At 39.4% G+C, this 20,652-nt stretch overlaps 1 protein-coding gene across 2 annotated transcripts in view; it reads right to left on the reverse strand.

Moving 5' to 3' along the window:
• SPHKAP (SPHK1 interactor, AKAP domain containing) overlaps nucleotides 1-20,293 on the reverse strand; it is a 46,522-nt gene extending 26,229 nt beyond the window's left edge. Inside the window, exons 1-2 of one of the 2 annotated variants that reach the window (XM_058812255.1) lie at nucleotides 20,195-20,293; nucleotides 14,283-14,393 (exon numbers count right to left, since the gene is read on the reverse strand). In XM_058812255.1, coding sequence (XP_058668238.1) covers nucleotides 14,283-14,393; nucleotides 20,195-20,278 — 195 coding nt within the window. In that variant the 5' untranslated portion in view covers nucleotides 20,279-20,293. The remainder of the gene's footprint in view (nucleotides 1-14,282; nucleotides 14,394-20,194) is intronic. The other variant, XM_058812254.1, reaches the window with a different exon arrangement.
• Between the last annotated feature and the right edge of the window lie 359 nt (nucleotides 20,294-20,652).

Genomic DNA, 20,652 nt, shown 5'->3' on the forward strand with positions numbered 1-20,652 from the left:
TACTTTGTACTTGTGAGCCAAAGTAAACTGTAACCCACAGAAAATATCAAAGGAGTGGCAACATGCCAGATTTTGTCTAGAAACTTGCTGTGAGCTTTGTCTCTGAAAATGACCAGAATCACTCATATATTTCTGACTTATATTAGGATAGCACAAAATGCCCTTTCCAGCAGATTGTACCCATACAGGCAGTTTGTGTGACAGGAGCATTTGTTTTGATGCTGATCTGCAAAGCTCCCAAATAGAACTTTGCATTTATTTTCACTTGTCTTATTTATGCTAATGGGATGGCTAAATAAAACCTCCTGGACTTCTTGTGCTATATAGATATAAATGTGTGTGTAGATATTTATGTGTACTGTCTGTAAGGTCCCCTAATCACTGACCTCTCTGTTCTTTAAAACTGCAATTTCTTAAATCTTGTGATCCCAATAGAGTTGCAAGTACCATTTTTTTAGAAACATAAAAAGCCAAATAGCTGTGAAATGATGGTTTCTAAAGAAATATTCTAAAATGTCACATAAGATCATCCATTGGCTAACAAGGAAACAGAAAAATAGTTTTCAAGACACTATTAATTTTTAACCATCTAGGTGTGGTAGGACTTGTGTGAAAGGAGGATGATTGCAAACTCTTTTTGGAAGCTTGTGGCTTTGGTCACTTCACCACAATTATTTACTACAAGAAAACTTTCATAACTGATACCTGAGGTCTCTGGCTCCAACTCTCAGTATAAATGCTACAATAAAGTTCTGATTCATGTGCTGAAAAGCTGCTGTCAGGTTTTCCCTCTGACTCAGGCTTCAGAGAGTAGAAGTCTCCCTGCATTGCATCTCCAGACATCCCAAATGTCTGAAGATTCATTGCCCAAATGAATGTGGGCAAAGATTCATTTGCTCAGTGAATCTTGGGCAAATTCACTGCATATGATGGGAATGTTGTTACCAACCGCTCTGTGACTGCCCCAGTGAATATGCACAAGTTGGGTGTAAAACTTCCTTCACAGAAATGACTTTGCACCCATCAAGGCCAGGAGCAATAGCCAGCCTGATATTTCTACCCTTTTTTCTCTCTCATTACCTTTACAAAGTTAGTTGTTTTTCTGTCATCACTTTTATTTATAGAGTGGCATCAAAAGGAGTATTTACTGCAGAATGAATAGAAAGTATTATTGCTTGTGCAAGATTGAAGAGGTAATGTACATTTCTGTAAAACCTTCTAGGCCTGCATTAATCTTCTTCATTTTTTGATAGGTCTTATTATGCTTATTTATTTTCTTTCTTTCTGTACCCATTTAAATGTTAAATAGAATCTCAGAGGACTAGATAGTATAACTGTGACAGTTAACAGATCTGATTTGAAAGCCAGTCCAAATAAAAAATGATAAATACAAACCAACAAACCATAATTGATACCATCATTTAGCTTTGCTCAAGTTAATCTTGACTTTTTTCCATTTCCTGCATTTGAAAATTGTTGGTATGGAAAAATTATGGTTCCATCAGACTGTTGCAGGAGGTGGTATTTTAAAGGAGAATTTGTTCATGAGCAGAAAAATAACCTGAAATCAGTTTGGGGTTGCTCAGGAGCCAGTCCTGCACCTTTATCCTTCTCCTGCCTCCTCTGAGCTCCTGCTCAGCAGGGTGGGCCTGACACTGAAATACAGCAATGCATCAGTGATCAGGCTGCTCCAGAAGGAAAAAGACAAAAGTTCATAAAATAGCATTTTTGAATTTTAGACACTTCCAGGGAAAAGATTTCATAGAAACTAAAGTTAAAACTTTATTGCGTCTTTGCATTTTGGCAATTTAAACTGTTGTGGTTAATTATAGGCCAGACTCTGCTAAATAACTCATCAGAAAGAGAGGTCAGGCCCAAAAGGTTTTGTTTAAAATGACTGAAACCATCACTAAGAACACTGTACCAGATGCACCAAAGAGTATAAAATATTTAATGATTTCTAAAACCAAGCTATTTAACAATGAAACCAAGGTGAAAGACTGATTCCCTCGAGCCCCAAACTCTGATTGTCTTGGCAGTCTCTGCCCAGGCTGGTTTTGGTAAGCCAAGAAATACAACTGACTGCAGTCTCCAAAGCCAAAGAGATGAATTCTTTAATCCTATAAACAACTGAAGCAAGGAAATTATGATGATGTTTGATTTTTAGAAAGGAGAACATTGATGGTACATTACTAAATGAATGCTCAGATTTCTGGGACAGTTAAGTATTTGCTTAATGTTTTCTTTAACACACCTAGATACTTTTATTTGGTATAGCATTGCTCTAAACTACTATAAAAATCAATTATTTTTCTCAAAGACATTTGTATGACACTTAGAAGCACAAAACGAGATTAAAGCATTATAAGTACTTAAATCCATTCTGCTTATCTGTGCACAGCAATCCATTCTGTGGTGCTCTACAGGATTTTTCAGTCCTTGAGAAAGATGAGGAAGGCAATGTGGCTAAGCCTAATTAAAAAATGCAAATGGTTTTGCTAAACAAAGATGTCATGTGAAAATACTCCATAGTAGTGACTGTGAGATTGATTGGACTCAAATTCCACCTGCCCTGCGTCTCTGGGGGGTCAGGATGAGCAGGTATTACCAAGGTGTGAGTGGAGCTATCAGCAGAAAGTCAATTTTGTATTATACAGCTGATACAGGCTGTCAGATCAGCAGCTAAAACACCCATGACTGGAACAGCCTATTTGGGTTTGAGTTTTTAAACTGAGCTAGTTCTTCTTTCTGGCCTCCACTACTCTAATTATACTTATAATTAGAGTACATTATTAGAGTAACATTATAATACATAATATGGTCCCCTCCATTTTTTTAAGTAAAATGTTAGTATGCATCATAGTTCAGACCACGTATGCCATTTTTGCCCTGTTTTTCACACACTGGGGCAGGGCTGCTGTGTTTATTTTGCAGTCTCCCAGGCTTAGGTGCCTTTTGGTCTGGACTACACTGGGGGAAGAAGGACTGGGGAGGTGGCATTTTGCAGGGCAGCAGGGAAAACCAGCAGCTCCGTGGTTGCCACACCTTATGAAACTCTTCCTGATAGATCTCTACTCAAAGCTTTCTGTGAAGGGATTTCAGGACTGTACCCAGTAGATGAGAAACTGCTGTCTCTAGATGCAAAACAGGCTCTGTGTCTTCTCTGATTAAAAAATTCTTTACTGAAAGCAGATCATTCTGTAAGTTCTCTGCTTTTCAGAGGATGGGCTGAGAAGGAAGGAAGCACACAGGTCTGATGATAGCTTTTGATTGAGCTCAGTTGTTTGTTAAATATGCACTATAAGAAATTAGGACTGCAAAATCTAACTGCTCTGGATAATTTCCTCAGCTCTTCCTTTTCTTCACCGGGCCCATCCTGGCCTCACTCCTTCTTCTTGCTTCCTGCCTCATAAAATTACATTTTTAAACCAAGACCTCATGTTCTCTCCCCTTAAAAAGGATTGTTTCATCCTTCCATTAAGAGAATTTACATTCAGCATACATTCACCTACAGCTGACCACTGTTACAAGCAACAGAAATTACAGCTTTGTGATGGATACAGTTTGGTGACAGTGATGGTTTCTGTCATTTTTAACCAAACCTTTTGGGACTGACCCCTGTTTCTGCTGCAGTAGGTGTGCACATCATCTGTCTGCTCATGCATGCTCTACAAATTGCAGGGCAGCTCTGCCCCAGCTGTTGGACAGGTTATTAATAGGTAGAGCTCTGAGGCAGCAAGATTACTTGAAAAAGAAGGAATGGTACAGGTTCTTGCGCTTATGAATCAGTCTGGAAAACAGCTGGCTGTCAGACTGCTGAGATTGGAAAAGTCTGCTTATCTGTGTATTAGCATCTTAAGGTTAACTTTTCAGCATGTTGACATGTAAGCTCTGCCACTTTCCTCTCAGAAAACTTTATTAAAGTGCAGCTCTGTCTGGTTTCTCTGTGGTATAAAGAAGGTTTAAGTTCACACCCTTACAATTTCTCAGTTTCATCTGTATTCATGAAAGCTGTAGGAACTCTGGCTCTGGAACCTCTGGCCTATTGTCAAATTAGACAGATAGCATCCAGGGAGCTCAAAAGTGACTATTTCCCTTGAGCCTGAAATTATTTCTGTTGGTAAACAGGCAACCAGAAACTCTAATCATGCATTTTTACAGAGGCTGTAATCCTAGGTGTTCTCTTGATTCTTTAAAAAAAACTTAATCAAATTAAGTTAAATATAATTCAACTAGTTTGTCAAATTATTTTTATTCACACAAACCCAAAGCTGCTTTGGGAGAATGTTTTGCCTAATCACATGTATTTTTGAACAGATTTAGGTGATTCCTCAGTTGAGATCTGTTTTACTGGGTTTCAGAATCCAGTATGAAATAGTAAAGCTAAATAATTTCCTCTCACAGAGTTCTTCAAGCTTTGAGGGAACTAAAAACCAAAAAGGGTGCAGGGTAGATGTGTAGCTTTGGAAGGACATTGCTTACTCAAATACACTGTTCAAGAAGCAAATGGGGAAATTCTTTGCACTCTCACAGTAAATAAAGTGATTTTAACTGGGAAAATTAATTTTGGTGGATTTGATTCTAACTCTTCCCAGATACCTAGAAAAATTACTTTAAAAATATGACTACCCACATTTTCATACTGTCAGTTTAAAAGAGCATGGAATATCTCAATTGAACATCTGCTGCAATCTGGAGGAAGTGTCCATAACGTCAGAATTGCTGAATCAATCCCCAATCCCTGTGTGTCAGACAGAAGTACCTGTACTTCTGCACACTCATTCATTCTCACATGCCCTGCATTCCCAGAGCCAGATCATGGAGCTGCTGTAATCACAGATGTTTTTGTACTAAATTACATAGCAGCTGACAGAAATAAAGATCTGTCCATGAGTCAGCTGGATTATTAACTTTATCATTACCGTTTTAAGCTCTGAAATAAAAAAGAAAAAAAGGTTGTTTGTTCTCTATACTTAGTTGCATACACAGATGGAGGAAAAAATACTTGAATAACACTTCTGAGGGATTTAGAGCAAACCTCTGAAGTACAACAAGAATCTTCTAGCTTTCAATTTCTGGCATCTGAAATAGTAAAGCTGGGAATAAGAAAGGTGTTCTGGTCTGAACTTCTTCCCTAGACAAGCTTCTACGAGGAAAACATCTGCCTTCTTCATGGTCATCTTAAATCTGCAGGTCTACACTCATCCTACAGAAAGGAGAACTCCTACAGTGATGATTAAAGTCTGGGTTTCTGTAGCTCCCAGTCTCTTTGCAGAAGACCAAGATGAGAAGTCTTGGCATCTACTTGAAGATTGAATTGGATCTTTTTGGAAAAGGAGCTGGAAATCTCAGCCTGTGCTAGATTCCTGCAGTACTGTAAGGAGTGGTGTTTGTGGTCATTTCAGTGACACTGAAATGTGTGGTGATTTCTGTTTGTTCTTGAACTTAGAGCTGTTGTATGGACAGCTGCAGAGCATCTTTCAGGGCACATGGACACACCCTTTGTCTGTACAGGTCCTGGCAGAAGCTCTTTGGAGATCACCTTTGGCAAACACTCAGCTGCAGTTAGGTGCAACCCACAGTGCAAGCCAAGGTTCATGCTGAGAGCACAAAACTGTGCAGAAGAACATCCACCCTGGTATGCTCTTCAAGTTCTCACCCTGCCATGGGGCCCCTGTGTTTATCTGTGATAAACAAGGGCTCTGCTGCCAGAGCCAGAGCAGCCCCAGCTGCAGCAGAGCCCTCAGACACCCTGCCTGGGGCACACAGCTCCTGCACCCACTCAGGAACACTCACACATTCCTCAGCTATGTAAATACATCACTGTGCAGTCACACACAGGCACTAATGACGAGGAAATGAGGATTAGCTGAAGCAGGGATGTGCACGTGACTTTCTTTTGCATATGGTTTCATAATGCCCAAAGTGTCATCTTCATTCATCTTCCTTCTGCTTTTATAGGAGGCTTTAAAATGCCTTCATGCAGAGCAGTGAGGCGTGTGACACCGCCATCATAAAGCATGTAATGGAAAAGACACTTTCCTATAATTTCTGGGAAAGAGAGATCTCAACCATTAACAAACTACCAGCTGAAATGTGTGGGTTTCAGGTAATATTCTTCAGAATGTTCCTTCAGTGTTCTCCCACTTTTTTAATCATTACTATTATTTTGCCTCCTATTACTCCACCTCAGAGTAGTTTTGGGAAGCAGGAAAGATTTTGTTTCATTTCTTGCTATTAAATTGGTGTGCTGTCTTGGGTAACTCCTAAGAAGTGTCTCCTTTTCCTGAGCATACAGACATGTATCTACTGAAGAAGTTTATATAAAATGTATATAGTATATAGTGCTTTAAGGACTTATATAATTTTGTGAATATCTACAATGTTATCAGAAATAAGGAAACTAAAAATTGCCAGTTGTTGCTTTTCTGTTGTGGGTATTTGTTTTTAGATTACAATTTCCTTTCCTCCACTGAACAAATTCTGGTGACTTGTTTTCACTGCCATTGGCTCTCATCACTTCTTTTTGGGGTCATTAGCAGTTATCACTAATATGCAGAATGCACAGTTACAGTAGATAGGAGACTGGGAATGGTATAAGAGATGTAGCTCTCTCCTCCATGCACAGTAAAATTTGACCTTTTATATTTAAATGGTTAAAGAAGATCTTGAGCTGGAATATGTCTTATATGAGGTGTTTGAAATAGCCTTATAGTGACTCAGAATTAAAAAAAAAAAGTTTCTGGAAGACAGAGCTAATCATCCATTAGCATTTGGATGCAATGCTTGTCTCACATTAATTTCCATGCTTGCCAAAATGATTCTGGCAGAGGAACCAGCTGTGAAATGTAGAAATTAAAATATTAGTTTGGAAGTACTAGATATGCCCTGTAGCTACTTGCAAAAGGATTTGCATGAATGAAAATGTGAGGTAGCAGTATCATACAGGTGGGAGAATTTCTGTGCTCCCTTTTCTCCTTGTGCCCCCTGCTTTCTGTGCTGAGCAGGATGTCACATCTATGGGACATCCCTTGGGCCAGCTGGGGTTTGCTGTCCCAGGCTGCTGTGCACCCCAGTGAACTCACTGCTGGGGGCAGCACACAAGCCCTGCTCAGGAATAGCAAAAAACATTTCTCTGTTCATTCCCTGTGTTCAGCAGAAATACAGAATATAGCTCCACACCAGCCACTGCGAAGAAAATTACCTCCAGCCCGGCACACAGTTATAACCTGAGAGTATGAAGCAGCTCAGGCCCATCTTCTGTACTACAAATAACTCCAAAGGCTTCATGGCAGGTATCCCTCAGTGGGATACAGCAGTACCTTCCTTATCTCACCAAAGTCAGATCAGGCTGCCATCAAAAAAATCCATTTGTGTCAAAGTAGGACCATGGTGCTCTCCTGGCAGTTTCTCTGCTCAAAATTACAACAGGATTCAAGGCAGGTTGGGGAAACATCAACTTGAAGCTCTGAGCCTTCCTTCTGTTGTATGGTCCTTTGCATGATTAGAGAGGCAATTTCCATCTTTAGCTGTGAGTAGAGGAAGTCTTTCTCCCATTCTTGCCCTATATTTTCATTGGGATGGTGACAAAAGCCACATTACTCCCTTCAGTTTCCATGTAAAAACCTCTCCTGTGAGCTGCACAACTGCTATGTAACATGACATGAGGGTTCCAACCACTCTCCTTGCAGGCCCTAATAGAATGTTTCCAAAAGCAGGCAGCTCAGTGCATCTCCTGTGAGTCACCCAAATTCACCTAAATAAGGCCCTGACATGACTCTCCCTTGTCTCCCCAGCCCAGCCACAATTCTCTTTCTGGTACACCTTGTATGTTGTCAGAAGGATGTGTTATACTGCTCTCCTTCTAGCATTTTTAGCGGTAATGAATTTGAAATTTAGTCCAAATTATTCTTCAGAAGGTGCTTATCTCAAATGACTTGGTGGATTTTTGGTTCTTGATATTTTAGAGCCTATCCCTACTTTAATGGCTGGACTGCATTAATGAATCTTCCTGAGTTATCTCTTCATAAGCCACTGCTTCAAAAACAGCTGTGAATATTTTCTTCCCATTAAAGCTTATTCCTTTGGGTTTGATGTAATTAATTGCCACTTAAGACTTAGTGAAAATATTCCAATAAATATTTATGCCACATGCACCATCTCCTCTCTCCAGTGCCCTGTATACTTAATGTTTAACAAATTTCTGCAAACCTCAGCCTGCAATTTATGTTAGAGAGAGACTGTGGTTGTAACAGCAGCACAATCACAGATGTCCACTCTGGAGGTAGCACAAGAATCTCATTTCTTGATAAAGCAGGTCGTGGAGAATATGCCAGAGTGGAATGCTGGAGAGGATACAGCTGCAATACCATGCCCAATCCTCCCAGTGCTTATTTACAGCTTTGTCAGAGTAGGGTTAAGCATCTGCTTAAGGACAGACAGAAAACCACTGCAGTGTGAGACTGTCACAGAAGGACAGGAAAGAAGATGGCATATCTAGACAGATGATTAAAGAGTGTCCCAAGTCTAAAGTTACAGGAAAGAGAAGAAAATCTATTGTCAACCTTTCACACTCTGAAATTCATGAGGCTGTGAATTTGACTGCTGTATGATACATGTGTGGTACTGAAAATGTGGAAATGCAACCCTTTAAGAGCATATTTGAATTCTGTCTTAACATTAGCTCATATGTGAAGATATATTTTTCAGAGTCAAGTACATACAAGAGCAGAAAGTGAAACATATTTTACAGATTATACAAGTAATCTTTTCAGTGGTCTTTGAAGCGAGTGCTCAGTCTGCCTGCACTGTGCTCCATAAGGCAGAGAGCAATTGGTGGAGAGGAGGGGTTTTGTTTCCCTGTGCAAGCCAGGGGGGGCTCTCTGGAAGGTTCAGTTCCTTACCACAGCAGCATGAACACCCACACATGCCTGAGACAGGACTACAACTCACTGCCAGGATTTAGCCTGCTGCTGTTGGTTCCTGCACCTTGGCAGGATGTAATTAAGGTATCGTCAAGCTGAATAGGAAGATGAGACTTAAACCTAAAAATATCCCCAGTAATTATGGTTTAGATCTGGAAAGCAATGGATGGATTTTGATTTCTGAAAGAGACAATGCTGTTCCTGAAGATGTTTGAGTAATTATGGAGTAAAAGGTAAAATAAACAGCCTTGTAATTCCCTGTCTGTGACAGTGCTGAGGTGTGCAAGCAATCTCATGAGGGAGGAAAAAGGTCTTAGTACATAGATCTGGTGGTTTTAGGGCTTTGCTATGTTTGCTAGCAAATGTAAAACAGGGCTTTGCTATGTTTCCTAGCAAATGTAAAACTTCATTCAAACATAATAAAACAAAGCACCTGTTTCAGCTGTGCATGGTCACTATTCAGGAACACACAGAGCTTTGTTTTAAAACAAGCCAACAAACAAAAAACTCCTCCTTTGAGATTCAAGACTAAACTTCTGTATTTGCCTGTGTAAAAAGCCTTGCTGACTAGTACTAGCCTGGGGAATAATCCTTCTTTCTGAGCCCCTGTAAGATTACACCATCACTCTTCAGTGAGACCATGCTCTCATTCCCTGGACACTCTGAAGAACATATTGGATAAATGGACCCTGACTAAGGGATAGAAAACGTCCCTGACACAGTGTCTGCACTATTGTTAGCAAGTTACCTGAAAGTAATCTAGTATCAAAGACTGATGGAAAAAAAAAAATCTGTGTATTTCTACCTAAAATCCAAAGATATGTAGTGCCATATCTTTAAAAACACTTGGGTGAAGAAAAGAATGAAACCACTCATAATATACTTTATTTCAAGTGAAAACTGCTGTCCTTTATTTCATCAAAATGCACCTTGCCAAAGATTTTTCCTTCCTGCATATGTTATCATTCAGTTTGGAATAACTTGTGGTAGCTGTTTCCTGGATGTTTTTGTTCCATTCCTTGGTGAGCAATGGCATTTATCTGACAATATGGTTCAATCTGACAAGATGATTCAAGGAAGACTTGGCTAGAAAGACTAATTTCTTAATTTCATAGTTACTTTTCTCTCTGAATTGATTTACTGCACATTTGTACAAGTGCCAGGGCAGTAAATGAGATGAAGCAGGAGCTGGAGGAGGAGGTGATACCACAGAAGCCCTGATTTGACCAGCTCAAATTAGTGCATAGGGACATCCTTAACCTCCCCCTGAAGTTGTTTGAAAGCTTGATGGCCAAACTGCAATGAAGGTGAAAATGCTGAAATACCTGGTTAGGAGAGCAAAGCCATGTGGTTGCAAGGCAAGCAGCCAGCTCTGAAAATCCAGCCACTCTGATAGCAAAAGGACATTCTTCACTACGTCAGCTAATAGAGACACCACAGGCCATGTGGTCCATCATCACATCACCTGCTTGGTTTGGTAACAATCTGGTTTTTCTCTCCCTTGTCACTCACTAAAGTAAGCATTGCTTCCCCTCTTTGCAAAGCTCAAGTTTGTCTCCTAGGCTGGGTATGTTCTCCTGCACTAAACCAACCAATTTAACTAACCCTAAACTGTAATTCTTCCTCCTTCTGTGCTGCAGATGGATTAGGGTTTTTCCATGTGGCATTAGCCCATGCCGTGGCTGTGCTGCCTCCACTGTCCCACTCCCCCAGTCATGCTGCCCTCCACTCTCCCTTGTGCTTCCACCATCACCATCAGACCACTTCCCAGGAAGTGCCAGGGGCACAGGGGCACAGGAGAGCAGCCAACAATTAGAAAGGAGTGTGTTTAACCAGGACTTAATTTGACTGAAGTTTGGGCTGCTGGCCTTGTCCTTTCCCTCTGCCTGCATTACTTACATCCCTGTGTGGAGCATTCTGGAGTGAGCATTTTTGTAGTTACAGAGTAGGAGCACTTGCAAATGGAAAAGCTGCTGGACTATTTCAAGAATGTTTCAAAACCTTTAACACTTTATTGAAACTGTTCTCTCATCCATCTGCCGGCAAATCCAGTTTTTTTCTGAGCTTTAAGGAGATATAAAACTGTTGAAGTGAGGGGGAGAACGACCATCCTATAATGCATCGAACTCCAGCTTTATTGATCGATCCGTCACCTTAAATAATAGTGTTAACGAACTTCATGCGTATTCCAAAATACAGCTTTATGATAGGCTAACAGAGAAAACTCTAACCACTCCTTTTGTTTTACAATACCGTTGATTGTTTACATCAAACAAAATCAGTGTTCTCACTGTGATACGAACGGTTCTCAAAACTTCCATAACTGTTCCCAGGGTGCCATCTTTTCCCAGAGAGGATGTTACCTTTGTTATGGGAAGACTGCCTGAGAACCTTATTGTTTATACAATGATGCCTGAGAGAGACTAATTGTTTATAGAAGTCAGGCTGGAAACTGCTTTGAAACTGCTTCACAGCTACCTGTTACTTTTCTCTCAGCTGCATGGCTTCGTGGCCTTTTTCCTCAAGCCATGCCTGAACTAAACTCCCGACATAAAACAATTTAAAATGAGCCCTTGTCACATCCTGACTCTTCAAAAAGTTTTATCTTCTTATGCTAAAGTAAGAAATGAGCACTGTTTCTAAGTGCTTTGTTTTAATTGAAAGGCAGGTATTTTCCACCCTCCATATTGCCATTTAGGGGTGTAGCTTCTGCTTCTCCAAGATATTTGCCAGGAAGTTTGCAGGATTTCTGCCAGTCTGGAAATCCACTGCCCCTCTCACAAAGGCACACTGCTTGGGAAGGAGAGGTTCTGCCTGCCTGCATCAGTGGTTCTCAAGGACAGTTCTCTGTTAGGCTCTGTGCAGTGGGAATGTCTTTCTCCCTGTGTTGGGACAGGATGGGCATGCAAAGAGCAGTGGGGTGTGATGATTTTGTGGGGAGATCATTGGAGCCTGGGTCCATTTTGAGAGAAGTTTTTTTTTTTTTTCAGTGTAAATATAATTTCTAATGGCTTTTTGCTGGCCTGGAGCATGAAAGGTCAGAGAATATCTTGAAAATTCACTTATAAGCATCTTGAACCAAATGAGTGTCAAATATCTTATAGGACCATTTTTTTTTTCTTAATTTAGTTTTGTATCCTGCTCTTTTCCTAAATAATACTTTAATGACTACGTGTTAAATCTTACCAACTGCTAAGATAAAGTCATCATTGACATTTCTGTGTGCAAGATGAAGAGACTGTGCTTTAGGATGGTCCAATGCTAGAAGAGAACTATAAGTCATCTAATTAAGCAAGAATTTAGATTTCTTAACTTGTACTAACATAAGCCAACCACAAATATTCAGCACTGATAATTAATCTAGATATTTGGGGAGAAATTAGGGACAAAGTATCTATTAGTTTTCTCTTTTCCAATAAGGTCTTCATCAAAGCATGTCCAAAGCAGGAAACATTTGTTATCGATCCAGAGAAAGAAAGCTGGCAATACTGGAGTAAGAAAAAGTATCTATTTTTATGTGAAACTACTTTTATGAGGTCACTCCGCGAGGGTAAGAAGAATGTGACATTACAGAAATTTTAATTGCATTTATACATCACCATGTGGATCTTACGCATTTTTATTCTATTTGGTGGATTTTGATTAAGTTCTCATTCAGTAGAAACAATCAAAACAAGACATCTATAATTAAACTACTTTCAAAATACTACCTGATTATATTAACAGGAAACTAGGTATCCTAATCTCAGTGGTAAACTGCTGCTAAACAGTACCACTGTTAACTGAAGTAAGTTTAATGAAATGTTTACCAATTAGACAAATATTCTCCAAAGAGGAAAAAAGCACTTATAATATTAGTGTAGAGGAAAAAGCTCCTTAAGGTACTTTAACCTTTTAAATCAGACAGCATGGCAAAATCAGAAAAGGTTGCCTGAAATAAGGACGCTAGCACGGCATAATCTTTCTACAACAACTTATCATTGCTTGGTATGCCCAATCTATCAGAGATAAATATAATTTCCTCTAAGATTCTACAGAAAATTAAGCAAAAAGTCAAAAGCTCAACAGGTAAAAAAGCAAGCCAGAATTAATTCTTACATTATTATTTGAGGTAGTAATTTCCTCTGAGAAAATAAGCCTAATTTTTAGGATATTAAGTACTAAATAGTAAAATTAGGTGACTACAGTCAGTATGTTTTACATTAAAAGTAATCCCTTCCTGTATAAAAAACGAGGATACCACTGGTTATCTGCCTGAGGAACCTGCTCTGGTTGAGGAAGTGTTCAGGTTCTCAAATTGCAAGGTTGTTCACTTGCACACTGGGACTAGGTGTTGTATTTTGCTCACTCTGTCTTGTGATAGAGCAGCGCCGGGTATGACTGAGTTAAGCCCAGTAACCTCTGGCCATATTCCTAAATCCCAGGGCTGCAGTGACACTGCTGTGTCCCTCCCGCTGCCCTCAGGCACTCTGTGTCACCCCAGGCAGGACACGAATGGTCCATGGATGGAGATTCAGTTTCCTGGCAGCTACAGTCCGGGCTCATCAGCTGGAGCTGAAATCCCTGGCCTTGAGGGAATCCCAGCAGGCTCCAGGAGAACCATCAGCTGGTATTTAGGTTGTGTGAAGCACAAGCAGTGCTGGGAACCTTTTACCTGAGATAAAGCTAATCTTTCCTAAAGCCCTACTTTGCTCACTGAGACCAGGGAATAGTATTCCAATAGGATTCTGGGGAAACATTGGCTCTTCTGACCCCTCCATCAAGTAAAAAACCATTAAAAACCTAGCCATGTATTTCCATCCAGTTTCATGTAGATAGTTTATAAAGCAACATAATTCCTATTTCTTCATGCACATTGTTAAACAAAAACTGATCTTTATGGCATTATAACCCACAATAATGAGATTGAAATTTAATTTCAAGTGCAAAATAAATCTGTATGAGTTCTTCAGCAGCTTCCTTTCATCTAACATGGAAAGAGCTTTTTCTCTTTAATTGTGTCTCTCTGCCTTCAGGAACATTGAGCAGCCTTTTAAACATCTGCTCTTTCCAACCTGCCACTTAACAAATTATGGTTCGGAATAATTTTCTCTTTGGCTTATTTTTCTCTCTTGTGAGTTGCAGATTATGAACATAAAAAACACAGAGAGCCACCAAAGTCTGAAAGCCAAATATGGGGAAACCTCTGCAGCAGTCTTTATTAATGTGCTTTATACAGAAATCTGTATTTTTAGTTTGTATATCTGCTTTTAAAAGAAAGATGGAAATTACAGACTTTTTTTGGTTTAACATGCACTGTTGTCAGCTCCACAGCCTATCCAAAGAGCTCTCAAGGAGGAGATGGCAGTGAGTACTTACTGAGGCACAGCTGCTTTCTGACTTGTCTTCTAGAAAGCCAATTTGGCATGGTGTCCTCTGATTCTGCAGCCAGTAGTCTGTTGATTCTAGCAGACTGTTACTGCAGAGAATCTGTTAAAACAGTTAAAAATAGTTAAAATAATAACCCTATTGTGCTTTGGGGGCTGGAACCCTATCTTTGTAACTAAATGGAAATTTTGTTGACAAAACTGGGGGAAGTGGATTGGCGGGGGAAGATGGACAAGACAGACCTGTTTGGTTTGGACCCATCCAGTTACTGCACCTTTAGTCAAATAACTTATATATCCCCTGAAGTGTGAACCTATCTTCTTCCAGAACTTGGAGACAGACACTTGAAGGAATTGCCCAAACCCAGTATTTTTATTGAAAAATATTGCTATTAGTTTTGTTCTGCATAAAAGTGATAAACAGACATATTAGGGAAACAAATTATTCAATTACACCAGAGCACACCAACTTGCAGCCTCTATGACTGACTGTATCTCTCTCCACAGTAGATCAGTACTGCTCATTCTGCCAGCAGCCTCATTTCTGGCACTTCTAGGCTCCAAACTCCTTCTTAAACAAGTTTTTCTGCTTTCTGAGAAGCTGAAGTATTTTGGACCTTCTGTAATGAGTCCTGAGGTCAGTCAGCACCCTGAGACCAAAACTTTGTGTTGAATCTCTGTGTTGACTCAGCCCTACAGCTTGTGCCACAGCTCCACTCAAACAAAACCAAAATGGGGCTACAGAGATCTGTAGACTTTAAAGAGGCAAAGAGAGTTTGCAAATCTAATCCTTAAATTAAACTGAATTCTTTACTTTCTGCCTCTGTACTAATATTCTACCATGAAAAAGAGGGACCATTAGTATCTTTAAAACAGCTAGGGAAAATATTGGTGCACCGTTGGTGCTACTTACAGAGCATTTCCTATGGCTTATCATCTTCACTAGGCAGCAATGTTAAGAGGTATATTTGTGAAATAGATGAATATTTTATTTTTACTTCTTGCAATTCTTGTACTACCTGAAAATAGTCTGTACTCTAATTTTTGAACTTTTAAAAATTATATTTAAAAATAGAAATTTGTTGCTATATCTAGGGAAAGAAAAATCTATCTACAGTACTTTCCTTTACCTGACTGCCTGTTTTGTATTGACACATATTTGTCCTACTTCAAGAACACTTGATCTCTAAGCCTAGATCCCTTCCTTAGGAAAAGAAATGAGAATAACTTGTGAGTCCTTCTCATTTCTCAAGGAAGATGAATGACTGTGGAAAGCTCATCTGGCCAGTTGACACAGTTTCTAATCCTTGGGGGCATCCAGGAGTAAGCTTATTACCACCCACAGATTAACTCCCACTCTAATTTTTATCTTTATGGTAGAAAGTCAGTTGCACAGTTAATATTTCACACCCTGTATTATACTTTTATTGATTTCTGAATAAAAGTCAGCAGGAGAGGGATGAGGAGGTAATGGGGAACACCACAGGTCCTGAGCTTGGCCTGCTTCATTCCCCTTTTTTGGTGCCCTCCATGGAGACTTCCCACCTTTGTGGTTGTTTCTCAGTACACCAGCCCTGCTATGGGTTTTCTTCCAAAGATCTTTAAAATACAAATTTAAGGTTCAAAAAATATTCATGGGAAGTAAAGTACCCAAAGACTTTCTTCTGAGAGTGCCAAAGGCTTATGAATGCTTCACCAGCCTCCTCTTGGGGGCTGCTAGCTAATTGTGTTTACCAGTGCAACAACTCTGCACTCAGTAAATTTTATAACCTCCCATCTCAGTGCAAAAAGATTCCTGCCATCATAACTCCAAGACTAGACAGGAAAAACAATACTCTCCATATCCCAAAGAAACAATTTCCTGTTAGTGTAATCAACTGTTGTATGGGTTTGTTGCTTTTTTTTTGAGGAAATCTTGAAGCATTATGAACTGGTTGGTAAAATTTGGAATTAAGCATTGTTTTCCTCTTTCTGAAAAATTACCATTCTCTGAGGCTTTGTGAAGACAACATAGAACTGAACATATACAAAAACACACATAAGCATATATATATATATATATATATATATATATATATATATATATATGTAATTTCAGCTTTAATTAGACTCTAGACATTCTCATCCTCAAGGGCTGAAGTTCTAATAACCTGTTAAAACATAATTTTGTATACACAGGAAACTTTAAGCTCAAACAGCTTTTGCTGCAATAAGCAATCTTGTTTAATTCCCTTAAAGATCATGGTGAATTTTTCTTCAACCTTAATGACTTTAGATCTTTCTTTCCCAAAACTCGGTTTCTGAGAAACTGTGAAAGGCAGAAATTTATTGTGTCAAAACAAGCTGCAGATATCCTTGGTGCTGCTCATCTCTGTCTCAGAAGGACATGGTGTGCATTTCAGAACAACTCAATCATAGCAGATGTATATCGTACATGAAAAACCCATGAAATGAGCTGGGCAGTCCACACTTCACCTACTTTGTCTCCTGTGGGATGTTAAATGACCCTTGGTAGCTTTAATTTTCTTTCAGAGATTTTTTATCATGAAGCAAATACTGATAAAGATAAATGTTTTGGTCTGGTCAGGTCATAGTTGCCAAGCTTGAGTCACTCCAGGGTGGTTTATGAGTTCCAAGGCTTTATATTGCATTTAATTTTTGTGTGCAGCTTTTCATAACAGACTGTGAAGTCAAGGGTAGAAATTACTACATGGAAGTTTGGGACAGCATGTGATTTCTAAGTAACCCCAAGTACATAAGTTGGCAGAGGTCAGCTGGTCAGATCTAAGGAACAGAGGTTGGCTCAAAGTAATTTGGAAAGGCTCCAGAAACGGTTCCAAAAAGACAGTGCTGTGGGGATGGGGGAATGCAGGAACGTGTGCCAGAGGTGTCCTTGCACATGGTCTGGTTTTACACAGGTCTGAGTGGAGATGGAGATGACATTTGAGCCAGTGGTAGCAGGAGCGAAGGGTAAATCTTGGATCAGTTTAAACTCCATCTTATGAAACACAAACTCTTGCATTAGGACCATATAGACATGATATAGCTCAGAGCTTTCCCCTTGGTACTTCTGTGGAGGAAGGATAATTTGGGCTACCCTGCAATGCTGGTTACAGGCAGGGTTACACACACCTGCTGTGCAAAAATGTATCTCTAGACGCCATGTGAACTTTTGGCCATACTTCTTTGGTAACAGACAGTATTGTTGTGAGCAAAGACACACATGTGGTAAGAATAAATGGAATATTTCTTACAGCCCCTTGCTATTGTAAGGCACCTCTCCCTGTTAAATACGTTCATGCGTTTAGACAAAGTGGGAGTTTGCACATGCATGAAAACTTGATTGGATATTCATGCATTTAAAAGAACATACAAAGTCCTTATAGTAAAATAATATATGACTGCAGTGATCAAAAGTGTATAAGCTTGAAGAAGTTGATCTAAATTAACAGAGCAAGTTAAGTAATCAAAAGCAATGTGAGAACAGGGACTCTTTGTATCTCTACCAGCATATTACCACTGCCATTCTTGCATTTAAGCATTTTTTTTCAAAATATACTGAGGTGATCTGTACCAAAGGACAAGAAAACGAACCCTCTTCTCCTTCAGCTGTCAGTCTGCAGTCCTGCTCTTTATGGCAAACACTATCACTTGCCAAAATTTCATCCTCCTGTCTTGTACTTATCTTCGTTCTTATTTAATTAAGACAAGTGCAGGGCCAATCCCACTGACACATTGTTAGAATTTTTGCTATCAGCTGAAAACTGAAAGTAGAATTTGATGTATTGACCATACTCATGTGACAGCTGCACACACTATACTGCTGTATATATGGTTTGGAGCAGGATCATCACACTCAGAAAATAATTCAGGATGAATCTGCATCATGCACTAAATGTGAAATCAGCAGTAATTCATGGTTCTAAAAAAAAGTTTTCCACTCTCATCTAGAGACTCAGCCGTCAGCATTACTCAGTGTGTTGTCAATCAATGAACTAAATCAGCCTCTAGCAGAGTGTGGATTAGAAAAGTCACTCTTTCCCAGAGGAAAATACTGCATAAGAGTTTAGTGTAACAGCTTCCTGCTCCCTGATTTAGATCAGAAGACATTAAAATACAGTAAATATCTAAAACCGAGACAGCATTAAAAAGGCTCTGCTCCACAAATGAAACATCTGCGTCTTCGTGACTGAACATCTTAATTGCTTTGGTTAATTACTACTCATCAAAAAAGATAGGAAAGTGGGATATACAGAATAAAATGAGATATCAAGGGGCACATCTCCTGCATTCATTTAGGTTGGTCTGTGTAGTAACAGGCTACATCTCATATGGTTCCTGACAGGAGCCAGTCACGCCAAATATAACTACTCAAACCTGCAAGTCAACTGTTTAAACTGTTCCCTTGCAGCAGGAGCCCACAGCATTTCACTCCACCACCAATTACACATCTAACTGCAAAACCACCTAACACAGGCTGAAAGAGAACTCTTCATCCTTTTCCACACACACACACACAAAAAGTAAACTTTCTCTGACAATAGTGTAAAGAAGCCAAAAACATCCTGCTGTTTGTCAGAAGTATTGTCAGAAGTTAATAACTTTTCTTTTAGTGTGCTGACAGTCATAAAATTGACTAGTTTTACAATGAACAGCTCATGTGATACAGGCTACCCTTTAAAAGAGAGTGATACTTGTGAATGTGACCAAGAAGGAGCCCTTTTTGTAAAGGCAGTGGTGGCACTTAGTGTTGTGCCACTCTCCTTCACTCTTATGTAAACTAAACAACTCTGAGATTAAATGAAAATTTAAGATGTTTCCCCACACAGTAGATTTTCTGTCTATATGAGTCAGCAGTATTTTTAAAAACTGTTATTTTGCAAATGAACCCTTTGATAAAATGAAAGAAATATTGACATTTTAGCTTTTAGCCACATTGAGGTGAGGAAGAAAAGCCCAGTCCCATCATACACATCTGTCTTATCGAGTTCTCTTTTTATATCAATGATATTATATCTAACATATCTAACAAATTTTCTGTGCAAGGTTTTCAGCATAAGGAAAAATCTTTAGCATCTACATGTTTTATCCTTCACTCTTCTTACAGAAAACAAACAAAAACCTCCAAGCCCAGAATGAAAGCATTATTAAAGACAGAATTATGAGACGACTGAATGAACTGTGAAAGTTTAAAATGAATGCTATCTTTTCAGCTCTAGAATTATGCCTGTGGGAGATAGTAGAGCTCTGAGGTTTATTGAAGAGTGAGAGGTGAAAGCCTGTCCTCCTCAATAGTGTCTGGTAGTGCCCCCTTCCCTCAGACTGTGCTGCCATAACAAGCTTCTACGAAGGAGGAATAAAAGGTCTTCACCTTTTATTATCAGTTGTACTGAAATTAACTACATGCATAAAATGACATTTGACCCCTCCTAATGACATACATACACACACAGGTGTCACTCCCCCCTCCCCCCCCCCCAATGCTCTAAATTAAATTAATAATAACAACATATAAACCTGGTTTTAGGAAACAATAATAGCAGTCTATACCACCTCTTGTTGTAGAAACCATTCCAATCAAAGTTTTTTTCATGAAGGACCCTCCATTGCATTAACCTGAGGAAGCAAACTTGTCTGGGCCCCAGAAACTTGTCATTTACTGAGAAGCAGTCCTGAAGGTTTTCATGCTATGCATGGCTTTTATTTCATATAATGAAATGTCAGATAATGAGGTAAATTAGAAAATTTCAATGGGAGTTTACCTCCCATATATGTATAATGTATTTTGGGACCAGACCTTTTCTAAGTATAACTTAAATTTTGTATTCCTCACTAAAGCTGAAAGCTAAAAAGCAAAGCTGTATATATACTGGACTTTGAATAGAACATAAACTTAAAAGTTACCTTCTTACATGCTGTGACAGAGCTTCCCAAACTGCTTGCAGAACTGTCTGTGCTGCTGCCTTGGTGCTCTGGGACTTCATGCATCAGTGGAGATTCCAAGTTGCTGAAGAACAAAAAAGAAACAAGCCCCCAAAAACCTTTCCAGTGACTCAGCCACATAAATAACTCAAGTAATCCCAAAACGCAGGTCAGTAAAGAGCTGTAACTTAGAATAATAGATGCTGTCTGTATTCTGCTAGCTGATGTTACTTACTAGTCTATTTATTGCTAATTTTCCCGTTTAGGAAGACTATCTTGAGCTTTTGGATATAAAATAGCAAACTGATGTCTTTTGAACACTAGAGGAAAGCATAAACTGCCTACAACCAGACCTGTCTGTCTTGAATGCCACTGTAAAAAGTGGCACTAGCTTGTTTTCATAAGCAGGCAGCTTGGAGCAGCAAATGAAATGCTTGGTA

The sequence above is a fragment of the Ammospiza caudacuta genome, chromosome 11 (genome assembly GCF_027887145.1).
Source record: "Ammospiza caudacuta isolate bAmmCau1 chromosome 11, bAmmCau1.pri, whole genome shotgun sequence".
Lineage (NCBI taxonomy): Eukaryota > Metazoa > Chordata > Aves > Passeriformes > Passerellidae > Ammospiza > Ammospiza caudacuta.